The sequence below is a fragment of the Schistocerca americana genome, chromosome 5 (genome assembly GCF_021461395.2).
Source record: "Schistocerca americana isolate TAMUIC-IGC-003095 chromosome 5, iqSchAmer2.1, whole genome shotgun sequence".
In the NCBI taxonomy this organism is placed as follows: domain Eukaryota; kingdom Metazoa; phylum Arthropoda; class Insecta; order Orthoptera; family Acrididae; genus Schistocerca; species Schistocerca americana.
In genome coordinates this window covers 305,038,341-305,065,538 of record NC_060123.1, presented here as the reverse complement: position 1 = coordinate 305,065,538, position 27,198 = coordinate 305,038,341, and the positions used below count along the sequence as shown (strand labels likewise).

Below are 27,198 nucleotides of genomic sequence, written 5' to 3'. Positions count from 1 at the left end.
ACCTAACTAGAAATCGTGTTAACTTTTGCCTGTTTTCAGTTCTATGGGGTAATACTTTCGTTTTATTGTATTTTTAAGTGGCCTCGCTGATCAGCAATTACTTAAAAAAAAAAAAAAGAAACCGGATGAACGAACAACGGTGCATTTTTGTGTGGCCTACGTGACTCGTAGAGCATGGAGAAACGGTCCTTCTAGCCAGTTTTTGTTGAGAGGTTTCAATGGCTCTTCAAATATCTCGGGAGAAGTTTTTTAAGGCATCTGATAGCGCAAGAGCTCTGCACAAGATCTAATTGGACTAGATCGTCACACAGTAAAGCGTGACACTGGATTGACCAGTTAGGACTGCGAAAACAAGGCATGGAGCGGTCATTTTTGCTGGCGAGAAGCCAAATAGGTTTGAGGTCATGAAGAGAGCAGTTCAGACAGCCATGGGATCTCGGAGTGTGCAGTCAGATAGGTGTGTTGTATAAAGTTAAGATTGTGCTGGGGGAGTATCAGAGATCATGAAAAACCGCTTTATTCAGAATACAGTCAGATAATAGTGCGAATTTATAGGGAGTAATGTCGATGCTGAAGGGTATCAGATAGATACTGGGCGCTGCATAAATCAGATCTTTGTAGGATGCAGCAGATGACTGATGGAAGCCAACAGAGGTTGCTACCGTGACGGGGCTGCCTCATTCTGCGAGAAGAAACGCTAAGAAACATATAATTATAAGCATGGTTAGGGAGGGGAATGAGGAGTGAATTTAGAGTTCTTCTTTCAGCTAGCGTAAGTGGCCACTTCGATCTTTCAGATACCGGAATGATCCATACTGCTATTATCTACCAATGCTTTAACTAGTGGTACTTTACTTAATCATTGCATGATTGATCTTACATGATCTGTAGTGCCGGCCGCTGTGGCCGAGCGGTTCTAGGCGCTTAAGTCCGGAACCGCGCCACTGCAACGGTCGCAGGTTCGAATCCTGCCTCGGACATGGATGTGTGTGATGTCCTTAGGTTAGATAGGTTTAAGTAGTTCTAAGTTTTGGGGACTGATGACCTCAGATGTTAAGTCCCATAGTGCTCAGAGCCATTTGAACCATTGCTCTGCAGCATTTTCTGCTAAAATATCAGTGTTCTCTGTCAGTTTCCATAATTCATGTAACTGAGCTTTCCTCGTTCTTGAATGACTAAAATTCCTCTCATATGCAATGTCCATTTCCTTATGAGACAGAGTCCGCCCCAAGCTGACCTCTTTCCATCAACTTTCACTGTGGAAGAATCAGTATGCGACAATAACTTGTAGTAATTTTCCATAGTTCTGCAGCCCTATCCAGTGTCAATTATTCTTGAGAATATTGATAGTGTTCATTTTTAAATTACCAGTTCCCTGGTCCCAGTATCGTCTTAGTCGGTAGCTTAAATCATTAGGATACGAATTACAATCAATGATCAAGTAGTCGCCTCCATAAGGCTGTACCGAGTTAGCGTTACTTTGTGCAGGGTGGACTGAGAATTCCCTTCTTCAGGGATTAGATGATTCAATTTTGTGAGAACTCTGTTTAGCCACTGCCCTTACGGTTGACGACCAACGATAATTGAAAAACGGTGGGGTTTCTGGTGAGAGAAGTTGCTGACGTGTTCTTGTAGTGCATGAACAATCAGCTGTTATTAAGCCGCAAGTCTTTAGCAATGGTAAACCCCAGTTAGTCCAAAGATTTTCATATTACCAGCAGTCAGATTACAAAAAGGAGTACCTGAAGCACAATTGCCAATAAAGTAAGGTGCAACCTTAGAGTTTAATGCGCACAGAATCTTCTTCTACTGAAATTTATTTCAGCTAACAATACTAGGCCTTACAGCAGCTCCACCCTTAAGGCAATACAATAATTACTACAGCTTAAGCTGAAACACGGCCAGATACCGACATATGCACAAGCAGTACAACACTCCTTTACTGCACCGCTATCCAAGAGCACATACCACATCTAACATATGCTCCGGTCTCGTCAGCATTACGTATCATGGAACCAAGAGGCCAGGCACTATCTGCTCGCACAGAGCGAGATCCAATCCCTCGTGTTGATAAGTCACCGTTACTACAGGTGCAGACTCCACCTGGCTGCCACCTGAACTTTCCACTCTGTCTTGTCCAGCTGACTCCCATCTTAATCACTTGTTGTTGTGTTTTCTCCTTGGCTCTCTGCATACTGTCCGCTATAGCTTCCAGTCGCCATGGCTACAGCAGCCGTCATGTCCTCTATACACATGGAGCCGAAACAGCCAATTGCGCCAGCTTCCCAGGTGCCTACTCACCGACCAACTTCATGAACGAGCCCCTCTGGGACGTGAACAAGACCAGGTAGCGCACCATCCATAGCTCGGCATCATACGTAAAGTCTCGTTCCGCTGCTGCTACCCATGGCTCCCGGCGCTGGCTCCAAGTTGTTGTCGCTTCTTTGCACATACCAGACTCCACTCATGGCCGCTCCTCACCTCGTCGTGGCGCTGTACTCAGTAATTTTGCAGTGCTGTGCGTTCTCTAGCATGGCCAGTTATCTGCACTGGCCTGCAGCTCGTTATATGTGGAAAAAGTTTGTCTTCATTGACAGCGGTTCTTGTGAGCAGAAATGAGACTCAGGGGGAGCCAATTACGGACTGTATTGTGGGTGATCAAACACTTCTCATCGGAAATGTTGCAGAACCGTCTTCATTTCCCCTGCAGTTTGTGGCCAAGAATTGGCATGAAGAAGGAACTGCTAGACAGTTATGTTATATGGGCTGCATGACACAGGCGAAATCTCTAACCTGGCCCGTATACTTGGCTGGAGACGCTATTCACTATGCATATTTACGTGCTCACTGTTCACAAAAAACTGAAAAGAGCTACGCGACACGATGGACTGGCACACTAGAGACACTGCCCAACACATCTGTGCACAACTTTACCGGGTTTTCCCAGTGGGTTCCACTTCTCGACCGATCGGAACTTACTTTCTGGATAACCCTTGTAATCTAACAGACGAGGTTTGGACACGAGCGTGACTCCTCTCGATGATATGCGGTTTCAGACCCCACCTTAATGACTCCAGTCAGTGAACACAGGCCCATATCAACCTGTTTACGAGCGAACCTTGCGAAGAGAATTGGCTGCAACGGACATATAGAGTCGGGGACGTCGCATTGTTCACAGCAGAACATTGGACTAAAGAACGCAGAAGCTTGCTGATAGTTCACTGTGGACATATAGTGGTCCGAAGAGTCTTAATTTTGCCTATTTTCAAACAATGCAAGATGTCGAATGCATAGACTGCCCAATGAGGCGTTTAACCACCACTGTCTCGAGGATGTAGTTCAGACTCGAGTTGAGTCTGTCTTGTTTTGAGGATAGTTTTCGTGTCATTACTTGGTCAACTCATCCAAGCTACCGTGTAATGTGTACCAGGATTTAGATTTCAAGATTCTCGGTGACCATGCTCTTTCTTTCATTGTCATGATAAAATACTGTGGTCCTCCCAGGATGACAACATGCCTACGTTCCTCGTTTAACGAGCGCTAAGCCAATCAATAAACCTCGAAAGCCCTCTAAGACAACCGCTGTTAATCCTATGGAAAACGTCTGTGACTGTCTGAAACAGTAGGTGAAACGTAGTAATCAGCATCACAGCATTTTGGTGAATCTATGAGATTCAATCATCGGTGAGTAGTTTTCACATCACATGGGGATGAATAATTTTTTGGTCTGGTGTGCTTAATACTGGGCAAAAGAAGATATCATCAGAAAATCATTACATTGGTTTCACACATGACTAGTGATGATACGAACAAACGATTATCGCTGTCTGCTAAAACATGTTTCAACTTAAAATTCTATTCTGGACTGAGACTCTAAATTTTCGACTTTATTATTGCAATAAAGGAAAGTCATATCTTGTGACCTCAAGCTGGAAACATCACAAACGAGGGTCTGAAGTGTTTCTGAAATATTAGAAATTGACTTCCACCAAAAAGTGTAAGTCAGCTTCTCTCTTGTGCAACTGAAGTGCTAGTGCCAGTAGTACCATTAAGCCCTGGTTTAGTGAAACTATGCGTTTTTGTAGCCATAGTCATGACCCAATTAATGAATTCCTCAAAGCTATCTGACTGCGATTAGGAAAAAGAAAATGAGGAAAGTAGCTCATACTTATATAAAACACTTAACGTAATAAATGGCATGCACGACATGAATATTTGAACATCAGTGGATAAGAACCTAATTCGTAAGATCTTACCAAAATTATTACGTGTAGTAGTGACTAACTTATAATCTGTTACAGTGCAGTGGGTGACGACGGCTTTCTTTGTTACTGCAATAGTCAAATACGAAGAATGACCAACAGCTGGCAACACGTCTAAGAACCATTTCAATTAGGTGCAGTTCTAAAGATATGTAAATGCATGGCCTTTAAATAGTACGGGACATATCGTCGTAAAATTCTCCGTAATTTAGTTCGTGGAACATATATACATACACTTTAGTCCCAGGCACAGTTTTTCTTCATTCAACGATCATCGTTAAGACCTACCTTCACAGTCGAAATTCCGTGAAATGCATGGGGGGGGGGGGGAGGGGAGATTTAGTACTATAAATAAGCAGAAGCCATTCGAGAACTGCGATGCTTCTTGAACTTTGTTAAGCGCAGTTATTAAGTAGACAAAGATGGCAAGCGAACAAGAAATGGTGGGGTATAAACCGTACCTCAAAATGTAAGTAAAAATTTAATAAATGAGCTGAGAAAGTGTGAATGAGAAACAGCACTTGCAATCAGAACATATAATTGTTTCCAAAATCAAGTTAGAAACGAACGCAAGGCCATTGGCTTCCAAAAAACGCCTGCACAAGAATTGAGAGTATGTCACAAAGACTCAAATATGATTGCACGTTTCCATGAGGAACATTAAATGAGCTAAAGTGGAGAACTCACAAGCACTAAGAAATTTTCTAACAATGCGAGCGTAGATACATGTTCGCCTTCGCAATTCATAGTAAATTTAGGACATGAAACTTGCAAAAACTTATACGTGGGATGCGAACACCACAAAAATGAATTATCAGCAAATCTTTCCAATGAGAAACACTTCAAATAACAGTTAATAATTTGACGTTGTCACCAATAATTTCAAACCCGTCTCGCCACATATAACGTCCAGCAACCTGCGACTCGAATACAACGGAATCAAAACTAACTGTAAGCAGTGTCTTTAAACTGCCGGCATGTTGACAGGCTGAAAGCATCAGGGAAGCATCAGAAGTAATCACTTCTCCACCACAAAAAAAAACATATATATCGATACTGGTTGCAGAGATGTGTTTACCAGGTATCAGCAAAAATAAGTTCGCTAGTTACTGAAGAAAAACTGTCGACAAACTGAAAATGGCCTTTAATAGGCAACTTTCGGAAGCGGTATTTACAAGCAGTTCGTAGTAGCTAATGCCGTGTAGCGACGCCGCTTCACCACGCATGTGATGTGTGTGGATACCATGACGGCTATAAGTGGACAAGTGTGTACAGAAACAAGTCGCACAATACAGATTTGTTACAACTGAAACTAAGGCTAAATTGGAGACGCTCAATACGTTAGTCTGTAGCCGACTTATTTGCCATTAAATGTACTCATAAACCCAGTTTTGTAGAGGCCAGACAGTAACCTCGTTCAGTACCCTCAAAACAACCTTAATTTCAATCTACTTCGCGCCCAAACAAGCTAGAATTTAGATCTATCCATCTTACAGTAGGTGGCGGAAAGAACTTGAAGTATCACTATCGTTTCCTTGCTTTCTCTTCATGGATGGTTCGCGAAAAGAGCGTCTATCGACAAGCGTCCATATCAGTTCATCGCTGTCCATCACGAAAAACTTCGAGTTTCTTTGAATCTTCTCTCTTTCCTCTACTAATCCTTCCCAGTAACGCTCTCAGAATGTCAGACAATACTAACGAATCGGCCGAATGATGATTTTTCAAGCTACCTCTTTCTTGGATGGGTTATATTTTCTTAAAAATATTCCAGTAATCTCAGTGTACCATCTGCTTGCCCCGCAATTACTTTTATTTGGTTATTCCTTGTCCGATAGCTGGATACGCTTATTTCTAGATGTTTTACGGCTGTTTCTTTTTCTAATGATTCTTAGTCAATCGTGTAATCTAAGAATAATCGGATTTCTCGCTTGTTTGTAATACTTATGTATTACTGTCGCTGAGTGCCCGGCGTTGCCCAGGCAGGTATTTACTCCAATTTTCTAGTAGTTCGTCTCGTCCTTCCTCCTCTCTCTGTCCGCCACCTACTCCCACGCTCTCCCACTCTCCTCCTTCCCCCCCCCCCCCTCTCACTGTCCATTTTCTCATACTCCCCCCCCTCTCTATCCATTTCCTCCTCTTCCCTCTCTCTGTCCATCTCCTCTTCCCCCCTCTCCGTCCACCTGCTGCCCACCATCTCTATCCATCTCCTCCTCTTTACTTTCTCTGTTCATGTCCTCCCCTCTTATCTCTCTACACCTCCTCCCGCTCTCTGTCCACATCTCTCTCTCTGTCCATATCCTCCTCTCCTCTATATGTGTTCATCTCTTCCTTCTCATTTTCCGTCTCTCCATCTCCTGCTCTCCCACCCTTCACTGTCTGTCTCCTTCATCTCAGGAGGAGGTTGGTGCTCTTGCTACCACAACATTTCTTTCCAGATAGTAAGTAACATGTGTACCAGATTGTTTGAAATCGATTCTGGAGTTTAGAAAGAGCTTTTTACACACGGCTTTACCCATGTGCGCGCATGTCACATACATTTCACGTATATTTGACTTATTTCACACTTGTCTATATACATATTTCAACTGTATCTCTAGAGAATTTCTTCGCCCTGGAGTTTCGTTTTCAGGCATCTTGATGTTTAGGACGTTTTATCTCCAGAACTATGTGTCATACAGTAACATAATTTTTCAGGTACTTTCAGTATTATAAGTGAATACTGTCTGTAAAACGCATCGCGAATAGAGTTGATAGAAAAGAAGTAACAAATTAGAACGTCATGCCTGATGCGTCAGTTTTACTGCAGTAAAATTTTCTCCTTTCAATATTTTGTTAGGGGGCATCACCCAGAAAAGGTTTCACGAGGGTTTGAAACTATGTGAAAGGTTTCTTGCAAGTGACTAAGCGCCCTCATTCTCAAATACTGGATTAATGAAGTCTGGATATTGTCGCGTCGTGAGCTATACATATTTTTCACCTCCACCCCTATCCTAGGTAAGTGGTTCCTACCCCCCACAGCACTTCTTTCCACACTGTAAGTGATATGTGTTCCAAGTTTGGTTCAAATCGATTAAATACTCGTAGTTTAGGAGGAGATGTCGAACTTACGTACAAACATACATCCATTTTTGCAGTATGTATGGATTTATTTATGTCGGAGAAGGTCTGCTAGAAGCTACACCAAGTGGCGATTATTTGGACGTTTTCCTTGATTTCGTTAGAGTTTTGTGATGTTGAGACTTTTCTACTTATGGACACATTATCCGCAACAGCCTTATGGAGCTGCCCAATTTATCACTCAGATCTTTTACGTATATCGTGAACAATAAACGCTGTACAATACTTCGTACGGTTATTAACCTACACACCTCACGATACCTTATACGTGAAAACGAAATGTCGAGTTGTACCAGCTGGGAAGACAGTGCAATATTCAGTAAATTCATATTTTGTGCTAGAGGCGAAAGTGAGAAACTGTATAGAACGTTACCGTGAGAGGAAACGATTAAAACAACGTTCATTCACCCAAATTTAGGTTTTCCATGATTTTCCTATATCGATTAAGACAAATTCAGGGATGAGTCTGTGCTCCGTCTCTGTTGACCGTGTTTTCGACGTGTTGTTAAACGTTAATCTTCCATCTTTCCTCCATTATGTCGAATTCCATCAGGAAGTGAAAGACTATGACATCAATCTGCACGTCATTGCCTCCAATGTTTAGCGTGGATGAACAAAACAAGTTCCATAAAATCGGCGTTTTAGGACGCCTGTTTATTCATTAAGAGGAGAGTTTCGGTTTCTGTAATGGCAGTACTACGCAGGGTTGAAACTTTTACATAGTTCTATAATCGAATGCTGTCAAGCCCTTACGTATTCGTATCCATCCCACGACCCCTGCTGAAAAGGGGAGATATCCGTACTGTTTGCAATGAGCTCGTGTAGTGGACATGTGTGTCGTACTGATGTCGGACTATTTCATTTGCCGGCCGCGATGGTCGAGCGGTTCTAGGCACTTCAGTCCGGGGCCGAGCGTCTGCTACGGTCGCAGGTTCGAATCCTGCCTCGGGCATGTATGTGTATGATGTCCTTAGGTTTAAGTAGTTCTAAGTCTAGGGGACTGATGACCTTAGAAGTTAAGTCCCATAGTGCTCAGAGCCATTTGAACCATTTCTGCATTCCGCAAACACTGACTGCCAAATGAGCACCCCTCTTGAGCTGACTCTAAACATGCCTGAAGACTTCGTAAAAAATTCCAGTTTAAAAACTTGTATTCATTCGGCAAACGAGTGCGTCAGGTTGACACAAAACCAAAAAAGCCAATAGTCTGCGAATGTCAATAGAAACACGCTGGTAGGCTATAATTTAAAAAAAAATTGGTGTCATATGTAGAAACTCTAATTTCAGCTCATTGTAGTTTTGTAAGGTACCAATTATGTCGTAGTAGTTTGGACGCATTATTATGAAAGATTTTTATTTCTTTTTTTCCACCATTAGTCAATTTGACATGAGGTTCATTCCCTCTGCGAGATTAAGTGGTGCTGAAAGTTCTTGGTCAGCAGTGTAGCTCCTTTCTTATGCAAATTTCATTGGAACGCGCGTGTGCAAATTTTACGTCAGCATCAACTGATCCATAAATGAATGGTGTGTGGCTGCAGATTGGCAAATGTTTTCTGTTGCTTTTGTTTATTCATAGTAAATAGCAAGAATTAAAAAAAAGTACAGTGCAAAAGTGCCAACAGTAGATGAGTGAGACGTGCAGCTTTACCGGACATTTATATGCGACCAGACTCATGTGATTTATTACTGGTGGTGGTTGTTACTGTTGTAAGGAAAGCACCACTTCAAGAGAGAAAAAAAAGATAAGATCGCAGGACTGTGAAGTAATTTGTAAGCCTCGGTGTCTTTTTGCTCCCACAGCCTTGGAGTTACTGAGGTGTTCGTCATACACGGAACAAACGACAACCTCTGCAAATGTCACATTCATCATTAAAAATATACAGCTGCAGCAGTGATTTATGTGCCGCGCACAGGTTACTTTCCAGTCATTCAACCGCAGGTGAGATAAAATAAACATAAAAAGAAGGAAGTATAATAATGATTTACTGGCATGGAAGTATGCGAAGGACTGTAGACATTGACAGAAACTTGTGTGTACAACGCATCGCACAAAGACGGCGAACATCGTCTTCTAAATACTTCTTTACTTAATCAGTCTCGCCCACATCTTCTTCACAGCGTAAACGACATAAGGGATCAGTATCTTTACCTGTCCGCACTGCAGGTATCGCCATGATTTTCAACGACTCTTTCCTGTATACAGGGTGAAAAGTATTTAAACTGACAAACTCTGGGAGGTTGAAGCGGTCATCAAAACAAATATTTTTCCCTAATGTCAGTTTTTCTTATGATGAGTATTTAAACAGGTAGAGGAAGATTTCTCTGTTGGCAAATTGATTAAACCAACAAACACTTTTCCATTTTTTTATGACCAAGCGACAACACATTAACACAACCCAATTTCAATTACAGTAGATTTTCAAAAATGCCTCCATTGACACGTAAACAAAGGTTACACCGTCGGATCATGTTCTGTCTGACACGGGCAAAAACCCCAGGAGTATCCTGAATCGTTCCTGCTGCTGCTACTATCCGGGCAATCAGATCCTCTACTAGTGCAACAGGGGTTGTGTAAACAAGGTTGCGCATCTCCCCCACACAAGAAAGTCCAGAGGGGATATATCTGGCGATCGAGCTGGCCGTGGTACAGGACCGCCTCTGCCAATCCACGTTTCTGGGAACCGTCGGTCCAGGAATCGACCCACACAACAACTGAAATGTGTCGGCGCCCCGTCATGTTGGAACCACATGCATTGTCTTGTAGGGAGCGGGACGTCTTCCAGCAATTCTGGCAATGCTCTGGCGAGAAAATTGTAATAGTGCCTGCCATTTAATGGCCTAGGTAGCAGATATGGCCCAATTAAACAGTTCCCAACAACACAGATCCACGCATTAACGAAGAACCGCACTTGATGAGCGCTAGCAACTGTGACATGTGGGTTATCCTCATTCCAAACATGCGAATTGTGCATGTTGAAGACTCCATCACTCCCGAACCTAGCTACATCGGTAAACAACAGAGGATGGAAAAGTAGGATGCATTTCACACTGTTCCAGGTATCACTGCGAAAACTGTGGTCTGGGTGGATAATCAACTGGTTCCAGATTGTGGACATGCTGTAAGTTAAATGGACGTAACAATTGCTCTCGAAGGACTGTTATTACATTCATCTGATTCGTCCCAATGTTACGTGCAATTGCACGAGTGCTGATTGAAGGATCCCGATCCACATGCTGCAAGACAGCTTCCTCAAATTGCAGCGTTCTTACCGTGCGGCGGCGTCCCTGTACAGGTAATCTGCTAAATGACCCGGTCTCAGGCAGACGTTGGTACACAGCAGCAAAGGTCGTATGATGCGGGATACGACGATTAGGATATTGTTGTTGATGAACCCGCTGTGCAGCTCGTCCGTTGTGGTGCGCTACGTAGTACGCACCAGCCATATCAGTATACTTACTCCAGGTGTATCGCTTCATTAGTAAACAGAGACAATGCACTACTACACTGGTGGACAGCAGAAGCCTACAACTGAGGAGCGTAATACGCCCTCCAACAACTGAAGATCGTAATACGGCCTCTAACAACTGAAGAACGTAATACGGCCTCCACCGGTTTAAATAATCCTCACAGGAAAAAATGACATTAGGGAAAAGTATTTGTTTTGATGTCCCCTACAACCTCCCAGAGTTTGTCGGTTTAAATACTTTTCACCCTGTATACAGTCACGGATATGTACACCTAATTAGGCCTACCACCATCGTTAAATCCAGCCTAGTCTTCAAAGATGGGATATCTAGGTAACACGCTTTTTCGGTTCACTAGACAAACAATTCAAACAAATCGTGTTAATCAGTTTTATTACGAAAAGTAAATGACAATACTTAACTTTGAGAATTACATATATGTGTCGCAAGCAAAGGGCAACATGCAAACTAATGAACGTTCTTCAGTGTATATAATTCCTAAGTTGCTGCTATACAACTACGTAATGCTGATGCTACTGTTCGACCGACCGTGACCAGTCGGGCGCGGCGATTACGTCCTCTTCGCATAGAGGCCGCTGCTGTCGCGTTGTCGTCCTGGAGAGGGGTCGGTAAGCGTTCTATTGGCTGACCTGTTCTCACAGCCTTCGCTACATTATCATTCCCGACTGGCGTGCCGGCGCTTGAGCTTACTCCGTAACAACTTTGATTATTATTTGATTTTAATAAAAGATTCCGAAATGAATTCAGCTTACTGTAAGTTATCATTTTTACTAGTGCGTCTGTATCATATAGTACAGTTGAACATAGACAGTGTTATTTTAGCCCCAATAGTGCGTTGTCTTATAACTGAATTGTTGTCAGTCGAAATAACTGGTGTCTAGTTTAACTGCCTGAGCGCCGAGAACAATAATAAATGCTTGCACGTAGAACATTATATACAAATTCTCATTCCAAATATGCACAACTCACAACAACAAACATAACAAGATTAAACAGATTAAACACAGTTAAACTAAGCTGAATTTGTAGAGTGCAGCAATTAGAAGTTAGCCGATTGAATAATACTTTTATTACAAAGGGCGTAAATAGTGAGCATATATACACAGCTGTAACAAAAATCGTGCGATACAACCTAATATCTTGTCGGATCTCCTTTTCTAGCAGTAGTGCAGCAACGCGACATGAAGCGGACTGCACATGTCGTTGGAAATCCCATGCAGAAATATTTGGGATTCGTATCGGGGGATCTGGGGACGGGGGAAATCTTTCACTCGAAATGTCCAGGATGCTCTTCAAATCAATTGTGAATAGTTATGTCCGGTTGACATGGAGCATTGTTATCCATAAAAGATCTGTTGTGTTGGGGGATATGAAGTTCATGAGCGGTTGCGATCATAATCATTTCTAATCAATGATCGGTTCAGTTGGACGGAGCACGAAGTCCACTAAATGTAAACAGAGTCCTCACCTTCATGGATTCACCACCAGATTGCACAGTGCTTTGTTGACAACTTGGGTCCATGGCTGGGTGGGGTCTGCGCCACACTCTAGTCCTACCCTAGGCTCTTACCAGCTGAAATCGGGACTCATCTGACCAGGCCGTCTAGGGTCCAACCGATACGGTGACTAATCCAGGAGAGGCGCTGCTGACAATGTCGTGCTGTTGGCAAAGGCAATCGCGTCGCTCGTCTGCTGCCACAGGCCATTAACGCCAAATTTCACCGCACTGTCCTAACGGATACGTTCGTCGTACGTTTCACATTGATTTCTGCGGTTATTTCACGTTGAGTAGCTTGTCTGTTAGCACTGACAGTGTAGGCCGTCGGCCACGGCGTTGTCCGTGGTGAGAAGTAATGCCTGAAATTGGGTATTCTCTGCACATTCTTGACGCTGTGGACCTCGGAATATTGAATTCCCTAACGATTTTAGAAATGGAATGTCCCATGTGTTTTCTCCAACTATCATTCCGTATTCAAAGTTTGTTAATTTTCACTTGAACACAAGTGACAGCTCCGCCAACGCATTGCCCTTTTGTAGCTTGTGTACGCGATACTACCGCCATCTGTATATTGCTATCCCATGACTTTTATCACCTCAGTGTAATTGTTACAAGAAGGTCGTTGAGTACATTAAAAATGAATCGCCAAAACTAAAACTCTCTAACCGTGTTTTTAAATAAGATAGTAATCAGAGAAACAAAACTGTTGACTAAACAAGCTATCCCGTGAAACTATATTGTGCGGTACAATGAGCAACGCGACAATGCGTCACGTCACAATACGTGACTTTAAATTCCAAAACATGAAGTTAATAGAATGAAAAAGCTATGTAAAATTACTGACTGAATTTTGAAGAAATGAACCACTAAAATGTTTCTTTACAAACTTCCTGTGAATAAGTGCGCAGTCTACATGACAAACTTTTAAACAAAGAATAATGGACACGAAAATGTAACACTGTACAGTGAAAACAGAATGATCTGCGTAGGAATTAAAGCTGAACTGAATGCTTCTGACACTAGTCTGATAACGAATTCTGAAAACACAGCTAACTGAAATATAACTGTACCGTAAAACTGGTCCTAACAAGTTTCGTACGGCTTACCTGTGGCAACAGAAACTTGGTAGTGCAGCAGCAAGTGAGCTAAATAGGAAAGAAAAAGCCTTGCGCAAGTGAAATGCAAGGACGTGCAACTATTCTAAACAGATCATGCTTTACTTCATGTGCAGCTGTGTTCTCACCGTGAAATGCGGCGACATACACAATCAGAAAATAAAATCCTTTGTGAAAAGACGGTGCTGTAATTTGAAATTTGATAAATGACTGGAGAAAAAACGAGCTTCCAAAAACTCTGTTGAAAAAAAAACCGGCTCATTGTCTGCCTATAAAATCTTCTTTACAACATACTTCATGTCAAATACTACTCTGTGAAAACTATTTACTGAAATGGTGAAGGAGTGTTACAATCTGTAACTCCTGAGTGCAAGCCATGTGAATTAAAACTTTACTTATTCTCGTTTGAACAATAAAAATAACTAACTGAAACCAATAAAGAGAGATTCCACTAAAATTTTCTGATATTCATACACACCACGATAACTCGCAAGCAGTTTAGAAACACTTTACCTCAAATCTTTTCAGTTGTCCAATTCCTCTTTATATGATTCACATGGATTCGACTAATGTCTGAATTAGTGCTGGAAGGAACTGACGCCATGAATCCCGCAGTGTTGTCCCTAAATCCGTAAGAGCACGAGGGGCTGGAGTTCTCTTCTGAACAGCACGTTGCAAGGCATCCCAGATATACTCAATAATGTTCATGTCTGGGGAGTTTGGTGAACAGCGGAAGTGATTAAACTCAGAAAAGTGTTCCTGTAGCCACTCTGTAGCAATTCTGGACGTGTGGGGAGTCACATTGTCCTGCTGGAATTGCCCAAGTCCCTGGGAATGCACAATGGACATGAATAAATGGAGGTGGTCAGACAGGATGCTTACCTACGTGTCCCATGTCAGAGTAGTATCTAAAGATATTAGATGTCCCATATCACTCCAACTGCACACGCCCTACACCATTACAGAGTTTTCACCAGCTTGAACAGCCCTTGCTGACAAGCAGGGTCCATGGATTCATGAGGTTGTCTCCATACGCGTACACGTCCATCCGCTCGATACAATTTGAAACGAGACTCGCCCGACCAGGATAATGTTTCCAGTCATCAAGGCTCTAATGTCAGTGTTGACAGGCCCAGGTGAGGCGTAAAGCTTTGTGTTGTTCAGTCATCAAGGGTGCACGAGTAGGTCTTCGGCTCCGAAAGCCCATATCGATGATGTTTCGTTGAATGGTTCGCACGCTGACACTCGTTGAAGGCCCAGCATTGAAATCTGTAGCAATTTGCGGAAGGGTTGCATTTCTGTCACGTTGAACGATTCACTTCAGTAATCGTTGGTTCGTTATTGCAGAATCTTCTTCCGGCCACAGCGATGTCGCAGATCTGATGTTTTACCGGATTCCTATATTCACGGTACAATCTTGAAATGGTCGTACGGGAAAATCTTAACTTCATCGCTACCTCAGAGATTCTGTGTCCAATCGCTCATACTCGACTGTAACACCAAGTTCAAGCCCAGTTAAATGTTGATAAACTGCCACTGTAGCCGAATAAGCGATCAAACAAGTGCGCAGACACTTGTTGTCTTATATAGGCGTTGCCGACCTCAGCACCGTATTCTGTCTGTTTACACATCTCTGTATTTGAATATTCATGCCTATACCAGTGTCTTTGGCGCTTCAATGTATAACGCTCACATTACTTTCCATGAGTACCAACAATAAACTACTAACCTTACAACGCAAATGAGTTGCTCAACATGTGCAGCGTAATTGTGTTGCTATCGATCAGCCGCGCCCTGTAGTCGTGTGTTCTGAGACGCCTTGTCACGGTCCGCGCGGCTCCCCCTGTCGGAGGTACGAATCTTCCCTCGGACACGGGTGTGTGTGTGCGTGTGTCGTCATTAGTGCAAGTTAGTTTAAATTAGATTAAGTAGTGCATAAGCTTAGAGACCGATGACCTGAGCAGCTTGGTCCCGTAAGACCTTACCACAAATTTTCAGATTTTTGCCACCGATTACCGATCATATTAGGCACAGTGCTCCCCCTCCCTGGCCACCCCCCCCCCCCCCTCCCCCACTGAAGACAGTTGAGTTTCGCCTTTACGACGGCTTGAAGTTCGTTGAGTGTACTTTCAGTTAGGTATCTGAATGTCTAGGGAGGAATGTTCCTCAAGAGTCGGAACCAGGGAAGATAGTAATTTTGGACGCTGTGGTGTAGAAGGAAGTCAACGTTCTATCTCATCGCAAAGGAGTCTCATGGAATTGAGGTGGGCACTCTGCGCAGATTTGTGCATTTCAGTAAGGTTACTGTCCACAAACTATTCACTCATGGATGCTACGTTATTTATTTATTTATTTAACCTGGCAAGATTAGGGCCATCAGGCCCTCTCTTACATCTAACCAGGCATTCCACTTATTTTACATTCATATATTTTAGTAGGCATGTTAAACTACATCTAGTAGAAAAAGTGAAATAAACAATTACAAAGGCACACTTGGAAAAATACATACATATAGAGTTTATGTTCGTAGATGATAAGTACTGTTATAATTAGACATTATGAAAGAGACAGATTTTAGATAGGAGTGCTAGCAGCAGGGAGTATGAGGGAGACTGGTGGTGAAGGGAGGAGAAGAATAGAGACATGATGATACATAAATAAGGAAATATAAAGGAAAAGAAGACTGCATGGCTAATAGAGATAGATGAAGAGGAAGAAGAGAAAGGAGCAAGATAGGAGACACTAGCTTTGCCATTTGACAGAGGAGAGCATTGGCCCTGTGCATTAATTTTGTGGAAAACGTTATGAGGATGATCGTAGGAAAAGCTTCAACTTCTTCTTAAATGCAGGGGGTGATTGAATTTTGCGCAAGGTAAGGGGCAGTTTGTTCCAGAGGCGGACAGCGGCAACTGTGAAGGAGTTTGTAAAAGTTTTTGTTTTGTGCGTGGGCACAGTTAGGATACCATATAAGAGTGACCTCGTGTTTCGGTTATGACTGTGCTTTTTCATGCTCATACAAATCACTGTAAGCAGTCAACCTTTCCTTTGGCAGAACAATGGGGCCACAGCATGATCGCGAAAAACATCACGATAGTGTCACACCAGCTCTTCCATACTTCGATGTTTGCACTACACCTGTCATAGGTAACGTTCTCCAGGCATTACCCAAACCCAAACCCTTACGTCGCTGCCATCTATAGCGTAATTCATCGCTCCAGATTACTATTTTCCAGTCATTCACTCTCCAGTGGCGTCCTTCATTACACCATCTCAAGCCTCGCATAGCACTGATTACCGAAGGGTGTGGCTTATGAAGAGTTGCTCGACATTGTACCCCATTCTTTTTTGATCCGTACATACAGTCATTTTTCTAGCTGGACTGGTAGTAGCACTTTGAAATTCACGAGTGATGCCGTCCACGGATTTCAAGCAGTTTTTTTACAACCACCCTCCACAATGCTCCACAAATCCTGTCCGTCAGTACACGTAAACGGCGTGGTCATAGTTTAACTGTGGTTCTCCCTTTGCGTTTCCAATGCACAGTCACAACACCAACAATCGACTCGGGTAGCTTTTGAAGACCTGAATTGTCTCTGAGTGATTATTCATTCGAAGACACTGAGCTGTCCTAGCGGACCCGTTCTGTCCTTACTGTTTCTGTACTGTCAACATAATGCTCACCGTCTCCTTTGATACTACCGGGATGGTCTCTCATGACACATAGTGGTCAATTCCGCATTACATAGATGGTTTCCGGGTACTTTTGGTCAGATAGTGCATGTATTGGGTTGGTGCATAAGACAGCAGCGTTGGTATTCCATTTGCTATGTGTTTATTTATCCATTCTCATTGTAGTTCACTGTTGCTACTTGAGATTACATGTTGTCATTTTGTCATTTGCAGATAGCGAGTGGAGCTTTGGACCCTGCAGAACTGAGGGTCAAGTGGATAAATCGGAACATTTACGACATATTCTTCTGTTTGCATTCAGTAGAGGAGTGACAGCAATGGAGCACCCAAAATCATTTGCGCCGTGTGTGGGGATAATGCCACTGGGCAGAGAACGGCATGAAAATTGTTTCCTCGTGTTGAAGAGGATCGTTCTCCATGTTCAGGACGACGTTCGGTGATTCATGAAGCTCCTTTGAACGCATCAATCCACAATGATCCGCGTCAGTATACTCTAGAACTGGCATGTGTGATGAACTATAATCATCCCACCATCGTACGTTTTCATGCAAAGGAAGATTCAAAAATCGGGTGTATGGGTACTGCATGCTCTCGGCCAAAATCACAGGAATTTGCGGGTGGCCATATGAACGTCTCTGAATGACGAGAAATGGTGTCTTTATGCTAATGGAAGGCAAACAAAGGAATGGTTGAGCCCAAACAAAGCAGCAACTCTCCGTACAAACGCCTGCGCGCATACACAAAAGGGAACGTTATGTATCTAGTGGAACAGTTACGGCGTGGTGTACTACGAATTGCTTCCCCAAGGTGTAACCATAACTACTGACGTTTCCTGTCAACCACTGAGATGTGTTGGAGATGCAATCCAAGAATAAATCCCAGGAAGACTGCTTGAAGTGATGCTGTTGTTGTTGTGGTCTTCAGTCCTGAGACTGGTTTGATGTCTCCATGCTACTCTATCCTGTGCAAGCTGCTTCATTTCCCAGTACGGACTGCAGCCCACATCCTTCTGAATCTGCTTAGTGTATTCATCCCTAGGTCTCCCTCTACGATTTTTACCCTCCACGCTGCCCTCCAGTGCTAAATTTGTGATACCTTGATGCATCAGAACATGTCCTACTAACCGGTCCCTTCTTTTTGTCAAGTTGTGCCACAAACTCCTCTTCTCCCCAATTCTATTCAATACTTCGTCATTAGTTATGTGATCGACCGATCTAATCTTCAGCATTCTTCTGTAGCACCACATTTCAAAAGCTTCTATTCTCTTCTTGTCCAAACTATTTATTGTCCATGTTTCACTTCCATACATGGCTACACTCCATACAAATACTCTCAGAAACGACTTCCTGACACTTAAATCTATACTCGATGTTAACAAATTTCTCTTCTTCAGAAATGCTTTCCTTGCCATTGCCAGTCTACATTTTATATGCTCTCTACTTCGACCGTCATCAATTATTTTTCTCCCCAAATAGCTAAACTCCTTTACTACTTTAAGTGTCTCATTTCCTAATCTAATTCCCTCACCATCACGCGACTTAATTCGACTACATTCCATTATCCTCGTTTTGCTTTTGTTGATATTCATCTTATACCCTCCTTTCAAGACACTGTCGATTCCGTTCAAGTGCTCTTTCAAGTCCTTTGCTGCCTCTGACAGAATTACAATGCCGTCGGCGAACCTCAAAGTTTTTATTTCTTATGAATGGATTTTAATACCTACTCCGAATTTTTCTTTTGTTTCCTTTACTGCTTGCTCAATATACAGATTGAATAACATTGGGGAGAGGCTACAATCCTGTCTCACTCCCTTCCCAACCACTGCTTCTCTTTCATGTCCCTCGACTCTTATAACTGCCGTCTGGTTTCTGTACAAATTGTAAATAGCCTTTCGCTCCCTGTATTTTACCCCTACCACCTTTAGAATTTGAAAGAGAGTATTCGAGTCAGCAATGTCAAAAGCTTTCTCTAAGTCTACAAATGCTAGAAACGTAGGTTTGCCTTTTCTCAATCTAGCTTCTAAGATAAGACGTAAGGTCAGTATTGCCTCACGTGTTCCAATATTTCTACGGAATCCAAACTGATCTTCCCCGAGGGAGGCTTCTACCAGTTTTTCCAAGTGATGCTAATCCACAACAACGGAGTCGCATTGGTACGACTTTCCACACTCACCTTTTACATCTGATCTTGCGCCCTCAGATTTTGAGCTTTTCCGCTCTCTAGCGAATAATCTTCAAGGAACTTCCTTTCCGGATGAAAACCCACTCCGAAAATAGCTCGACGTGTTCTTCGCCCCAAAACAATGTGATTTCTACTGTCGCGGGGTCGAAAATTTACATAGAGTGAGCAGTCCTTTGCAAATATTCGAGGAGCATATATTGTTGATGACTAAAGTTCCTGTTTTGTGTATATAGTGTGGTTATTAAGCTTACGGAAAACAGCTACGAATTTGTGCACCAACCTGATATATTTGTATGTGAGTGTGTACAGTTTGTGTGTGTTGGAGAGTGAGTTGTCGCGGCTGTCCGGCTGACTTGTAATATGCACGTTATCAGTCAGTACTTGTGGTGTGATTACGTGCGAACAGGTGGAGAAGGAGGCCCTGGAGGCGGGGCTGGCGAGCATGGCGTCCTCGCTGCACCCGGTGGGCGCGGGCGGCGCGCCGGCCACCACGCTGCCGCGGGCGCTGGCGGCGCCCCCCAAGTCGTTCAGCATCGACAGCATCATCCAGCAGGACGCGCCGCCCCCAGCCGCCCCCGTGCCCGCGCTGCAGCCACCTCCTCAGCCGCAGCCGCAACCGATACCGCCCACGCACTCTCAGCCTCCGCAGCTGCCGCCGCCCGCGCTGCCCGTCATGCCCACACCTCTAGGTGCGTGCCTTCCTCGTGTCTTACGGACTTACAATGATTGCCATTAAATTAATACTTACTAACGGAATTTTACTTACAAGGAGAACTTGAGGTCTCCGAAATTCAAATCGGGATGAGACTTCACAGGTTCAAACAATCCATTGCCACAGGAGTGTTCGATTATTTAGAACTGTCTGTGACATTAAAGCACCATTTGATGCCCACAATTACCAACTCTGATCTTGAAGTACAAGTTCAAAATTTGCAAAAGTACAGACTCCGGTGTTGCATTGCCCTATTTGGATGATATCCCACCATTTGTGGCTGATACAAGGCTCCAATCGGATGGACATCAAGATGAACCGATCTTGGGTATTCTATATTGCTTCAACTCTATGTCAGAGTTCATTATATGAAGCGACTCCCAAATGGTGGTGAGAACAAATCCATGACAAGATAATGGCTCTTTTCAATGGGTGAGAGATCCAGAGTACGTGCTGACAAGAGCAACAGTCGAAAACCATCTGTTTCTAATTTGCCCAACAGTACAGTGTAATCTACCCCCGCCTTTCTGATTCCAGCTGTTGCCCGCAGTAAACAAAGTCTACTATGAAAAATGAGAGGAGCTAAGCTTACAACAGACTTTCTATTTTACTTAGCTTTTCGTGTAGAGTTGGCTCCAGTTCTTCTTGTCTGGGGATCTGATTCTTGAAGCTAAATTCTCACATTTTAGGTCCTCATGGTTGAATTGATGTAAATAAATTTGAAGATTATTGTTGCAGAATTTTTGTTGCTACGTTAATATATGTTGTCACATTAAGAAAGCTGAAATTACATTGTTCGACCAAAATACAAAAATTCGTCTCGTCACATAAGAGACATGCTTACTACTATTTCACTCATCGGCAATATCCACATCCAAAGGGTTTACAATTTTTCTTGACACACGAATTTCTGTTAATTTCGATTATTATTTCATAAATGAATCCAGAAATAAACATAGTAAACAGTACTAGATCGCGCAAATAATAATAGGTATTTTAAGTGTGGAAAATAATTCGTAATTTGAAATTTTTCTAATAAATATTTTTAACTGTACATTCAGAGCTAATACAGTAGATATCGACTGTATCATCGAAAATAATAGAAATACTGACCTGTCCAAAATTCGAAAAATAATACTGGTCTCGACAACTACTGTGGAGGAAAAGTACTGCTAGAGGAGGATGTCCCATTACAACGGGTGGCATACGATATTGCATTATCTTGTTGAAGATAACGTCAAAGAGGTCTCGGAGAAAAGGCGCAGCCACTGACTGAATGATGCCACGAATGTAACGGCAGCTCTCCAGGTTACCGGATACGGAAATCATAGGTGATTACTCGTGTACCCAAATGACATTTCACATCATCACACCAGGTGCTTGCCCCGTATGATAATAATGGGCCCATATGACAATAACGAATGCAATCTGGCAGGCGTTTTTTCTTCAAAACGTAAACATTTATTGGTAGTTTTGTTGAGATTAGAATCTATTGTTAATTCTTTGTCTGATCTTGTCGGATCCCCACATATGGATGCGGCCATCATGATGCCATAAGTAGAACCGGGACTGCTGCCACTCCGAAGTCCAGTGCTGTCGTTGAGCGCAGCACCGTTGGCGCACCCCTCACTGCTACCGCGTCAAGGGTAACCACAACAATGATTATTATGCTGCCAGTCAGTAGTGTTCCAGATATCATGACACTGACCTTGTGGATACTCCTCAGTTTGCAAACAAATCCATTTCCTGACATTGGATATATGACGTGGCTGTACGATCCTGCACGATTAAGTGAACCATACCTCTGTCCTTTCAGGCGCAAGTCGCGTGCGGCCTTCGAAGTTCCCTATGGTTTTGCTTTTGGTTCTCCTGAACACATCGATTCCATATGTGTGTCAGAGTATTAGAAAACAATCAGCGAGTGTAGCAATATCGATATCTATAAACCGCAGTCTCCCTAGGCTACGATACGTGCTGATAGACGTTTCTGCTTCTTTGACCAGGCGCACATAACCAACATTCCTATGGGCTTTTTTCTTATATACAGAATACAGATAGATGGCTTTAATCCTGTCTACTTTTTGCGGTTGTGCTGATACGCTTATCTTTTACGTGTAGTACACTTAGTGCCACTTGATGTTTGTTGCATGCTGCCTTCAGGATGCTGTTGTTTTAATGGCCAGCCAAGTACCACACGTGTGCTTTCATTCTTAGAATCTTTCATTCTTTCTCCCTATGGTTAGAACAAGTTTTGTTCGAATAACACCCCTTTGAAGAGTGAGGGGTTTGCAGCCAAATACTGGTTCTGCTACATGGAGCATACAGTCTCCAATACAATTACGACTGAGAAATTTTCCTTTGTGGAATGACAAGACCTGGGAATTCATAGACTCGTGATATCAGCGGATGATCGACACCTACGAAAGCTAGCTGTTCCAGTTTACATACTTCCTCACTACAGACAGAGAATGACATAGTGACCGGTCAGCTTTGTTAGGCTCACTGCGCCTTATCATCGACTTCTGCAGTTACGTTAGAGCATCCTTAGGTATTTCTGGAACTGGAGAAGTCATTGCTGGTGAATAGCCGGGATTATAAGCTCTAAATGCTGTGGAGAATGGGAATATCATAGAGAAACGAGCAATTTATAACAAATAAGGAAAGGAGGAAAACATAATGGAGGTAATAACTATGGAATCAAGAAAAGAAAGTTAATTTAAAAGTATTAAGTCAGCATTTACGACTTCTGATCTCCGTCATTTAATTTCAGTGTTGAAAAATTTGTAAAAGAATATATGTGAACGGATACAAATGTCAAGACCAGAAGCGCAACACAAATTTCATCTGGTCGGAAGCATGAAATGTCATTGCCATCACCTTCATCATTATGTGAGTTGGTTACACTTGTTTCATTTCCCGTATCTCAGTTGCCCGTCTTATCAGTCTTCTCAATCCACCGTTTGTAATCCTTGGGTTTCCTTGGCTACTTGAACTTCCATATTCCAATGTCACCTAACCCATGTTCTTTTTGATCTCCCTTGACACGTCACTCTTTTACTTTCTTTGAACATCTGTCGAAGATTGTGTGTCCTTTCCACCTGAGCGGTTTTGTTCCAATTGTCTCCTTAAAATCAGCTTCAATTCCTTTTTTTCTCCAATTTCTTGATTTCTTCTCTAATCCCTTCTTGTTACTTCAGAGCAAAACAGACAAGAGTATTTGGTTTCCATTACTCCTATTTTAATTTTATCCGTGGGAGCAGTTTCCACATTTCTGCCCCATATGTCATTATACTATTATCGTTTTACACATTCGTCTGTAGGTGTTTTCAGTTATATCTTTACTTTACATCAACTACGTAACTGTCTTATTGTTAATGTACCTTCATCAACTCTGTTCACAATTTCTGCTTAGGTGTCACCTTCAGTTGTTATTGAACTCTTAAGTACTTCTACAATTTACCACTTTTTTATAATTCTTTATTTGTTCGTAAGTCACTTCCGTTACTTCTAACTGCGACGAGTTCTGTCCTCTTTGCATTCATTGGCTGTTCTTACGGCGTATCATCTCTTCTTTCCTATCATTAATACAACCCATTTCAGACACTTAGCCGTTAATTTGTGTAGCGTGTGATGCACATCCTCTGCTGTGATTACCAGAGCGGATACAAACTGTAGACTACAGGAAGTACTTTCATAGTCTGGTACACTCATGTCACGCAGTTTCTTTTCTCTACAGTTTTTTTTTTCTCTACATAGATCCTAAAGAGTGTTGGGCACGCACAGCATTCTTGCAATTATCTCTTAGTGAAGCGTGTAGGTTCACAGAGTTCATTTCCAAACTCTATTACTTGATGTAATGTTTTGGAACGTTTTTATACCTTCTTAATGAGCTGCCAACTTAAGCAATTTTGTTCCAGTGCATACAGCGACCTATTAACTGGGCTAGTGTCATATGACTTTTGAACAGCAGACAACAACATAGAGATTTTCTAAGTGCCAAAGTTTGCGAGTTACTTGTGAAAGAACTGAAAGAATTCTGCCGTCTAGAGAGCAATGTAATGTTGCGTGGCCGAAGAAGGAAAGATATTAGGAACATTACTAATAAGGTGAACAGGGTTTTATTCGGCAACAGAGCTCTACTGATAACAAATGTTTACTGAAACTGAGGTAGAGTTTTTTGGAGCTGTGAATATGGGACAAACTCTATGTCAGATCGGGATTTTTCTCCTTTTGAACAGCACTGTATGTGATTGATATATTAATAGTGGGAGGGACGCTTTAAAATTAACTGGAAGCGTAACGAAAAGATCTCGGGTGTGCAGACGAGTAGCAGTGTTGAGATACCGCGAAGTTTCAACGAGTGTCATACTCATTATCTTTGGGCGAAAACCGTAAGAGTTTAAAATATAATAGCGTAGAAGGATGTTAAATGAATTAGAAGGACGGTTAGAAAATGACATAATGATGTACCAGGAGGAGCTGGAAAAGTTAATCATTGATGGGCATCGCTTATCATTCTGGAGACTCGTTCTGCAGTGTATCACAATGGCTGGTTTTCTAAACATTCTCAACAGTATTTCTTGAGAAGAATTTTTTTCTTTGAAGAATTCTCATATAACTTCAGGTGCATTTCCGTAAGGTACTGACTGATATGATCATCGACAAATCTAGGAGCACCACTCAGTAGTTCATCATGCGCCGGACCCCAGTAGCCTTTGTGTGTGAAGAATTCATCTGGCAGCTTGCCGCCATAGAGAGTAAGCCACCTGTACGCGGTCTCATGGGAATGGTTGAGTGAGGGGCTACAAGTCTGAAAGGGCGTTCTGCTGTCAGAACGTCTTCGGCTCTTTAAGTCAAGAAGAGTTGAACATATGGTGGACTTTACCCGCATTGCAGTTAAACGTTTCTACCTTCCTGTAACCTGCTCGAGAGCCATGTTACGACGCTAAGTACGACTTTCAAATGCAGGTCCATCTTGAGATGTCTATTTGGGGTCTCGGAATTGTCAATCAAACAACTACGAGTAAAGTCGACCAAATGTGTTCAGTGTCCCACCCTACTTCACAGTGTTACAGGCAAGAAACGCATACCGCACGCAGTCAGAACGACTATGCCTAGGGTGACCTCCAAAAAGAATGTTGCAGGCCCACTAAACGATCTCATATTGGCACGTCGTGTTTTTCGGTTTGTCCTCATGCGTCTCGAAGCTCTGTCTTATGGACACCGTAATTAAGCACCGTTTCCATGTTTGTAAAAACTGGTAGCTAATAATAGTTTATTTCATCAGCAGCTCTTACTGCTTCTGAATTTTTTTTTTTTTAATTTACGATCTATCACTTGAACAAAACGTATTGCTGGAAAGAGCTTTTGTCCATTAGTACACTGTGGCTGGAGAAGGGTTACAAATGGTACCGCTGACAGCCCAGTGTTTCCAACAACGTTGGGGACGAGTAAAATGAAATAACACAGATTACAGTACATACGGATGATCTAATGGAAGCTAATTTGAGACTGTCCGCCGGCGAAGCTGGAAGGTAGCAACTCGAGTAGACAGTAGCAACGACCTATAGAGTTGGTTGGTGCAGGGAATGATAGTTGTATTGTATTGAACTGGAGACCTAGAAACGACGAAGAGGCTCGTCTCCGCCGTAGTCCTCAGTGATATACAACCCCACAACAGGCCACTCACCCCACCGCCGCCCCACACCGAGCCCAGGGTTATTGTGCGGTGCGGCCCCCCGTGGGCCCCCAGTGGACCCCCAGTGGTAATTATTGTGTACGCCTACGTGGAGATAGTGTTTGCACAGCAATCGCCTACATAGTGTAACTGAGGCGGCAAAAAGGGAAACAGCTCGCATTCGACGAGGCAGATGGAAAACCGCCTTAAAAACAATCCACAGACTGTCCGGCACCCCGGACCTCGACACTAGTCTACCGGGCGGATTCGGACCGGGGACCGGCACGCCTTCGCGCCCGGAAAGCAGTGCGTTAGACCGCACGGCTAACCGCGGAGGCGGATGACAGTTACTCTGAACGTAAGTAAATGTGATGTATTGCTCATAAATAGACGAAGAAGTCCACCACTGTTCAATTACAATATCAGTGACAGTCAATGGAAATATTAACTAAGGTAAAATACTTAGGAGTAGCCATCGGGACCGATCAGAAGTGCAATGATCACATAAAATGAACTGTAGGAAGAGTAGATACCAGACTGAGAGTCATAGCTGGAGTCTTGAGGAAATTATTTTTAACCGTGAAAGAAATGACTTACAAAACATATGTTAAGACCGATTACTGAGTATTTCTCATTATTCAGTAACCGTTATTAGACTGAGATGAGAAGAGAGAGAGAGAGAGAGGGAGAGGGAGATCCAACGAAGAGCGGCGCGTTTGATCGGTTCGTTTAGTTGGTGTCCGAGCGTTACGCAGACACTCAACCTACTCCGGTGGCAGAAGCTACAAGAGAGGCACTGCGTATCATGGAAATTTTCACTGCTGAAATTTCGAGAGCGTACGTTCTGGAATGAGTTTTGCCTTGTATTAATTCCTCTTACACATGAGTCGCGAAATGACCATAAATGAAATTATAGCTTGGTTCAAATGGCTCTAAGCACTATGGGATTTAATATCTGAGGTCATCAGTCCCCTAGACTTAGAACAACTTAAAACTAACTAATCTAAGGACATCATACACATCCATGACCGAGGCAGGATTCGAACCTGCGACTGTAACAGCAGCGCGATTCCGGACTGAAGCGCCTAGAACCGCTCGGCCACCGCGGCTGGCAATTACAGCTCATACGGAGGTTTACCGACACTCATTCTTCGTACGTGCCATTAACGAATGGAACAAGGAAGAGGGGAAAAGGTACTCTACCAGAAGTGCCCTCCGCCACACACCGTTAGGTGACTTGCGGTGCAGAGATGAAAATATAGGAGTGAAAAAAAGTGGACTATATAGAATTATGAGGCAAACTACTCTGCTTTAGCGAAGGAAGCTCGAAATGGAAACCTTGGAGATGAACACACCGACATCTGACTTGCGATCGAAACTATGTGTTCAGCTTTTGGGGTTTTGGAACAAGGACGCTACGAACAAGCTACATATCATTCTCGAAGGATATATGTTATGCT

General features: G+C 42.9%; 1 protein-coding gene across 1 annotated transcript in view; it reads left to right on the top strand.

The window, feature by feature from the left end:
* Window positions 1–27,198, top strand: part of LOC124616331 (fork head domain-containing protein FD5-like) — a 148,415-nt gene that overhangs the window by 20,499 nt on the left and 100,718 nt on the right. The window contains exons 2-3 of the mRNA XM_047144637.1: window positions 19,756–19,926; window positions 19,999–20,038. Coding sequence (XP_047000593.1) covers window positions 19,756–19,926; window positions 19,999–20,038 — 211 coding nt within the window. The remainder of the gene's footprint in view (window positions 1–19,755; window positions 19,927–19,998; window positions 20,039–27,198) is intronic.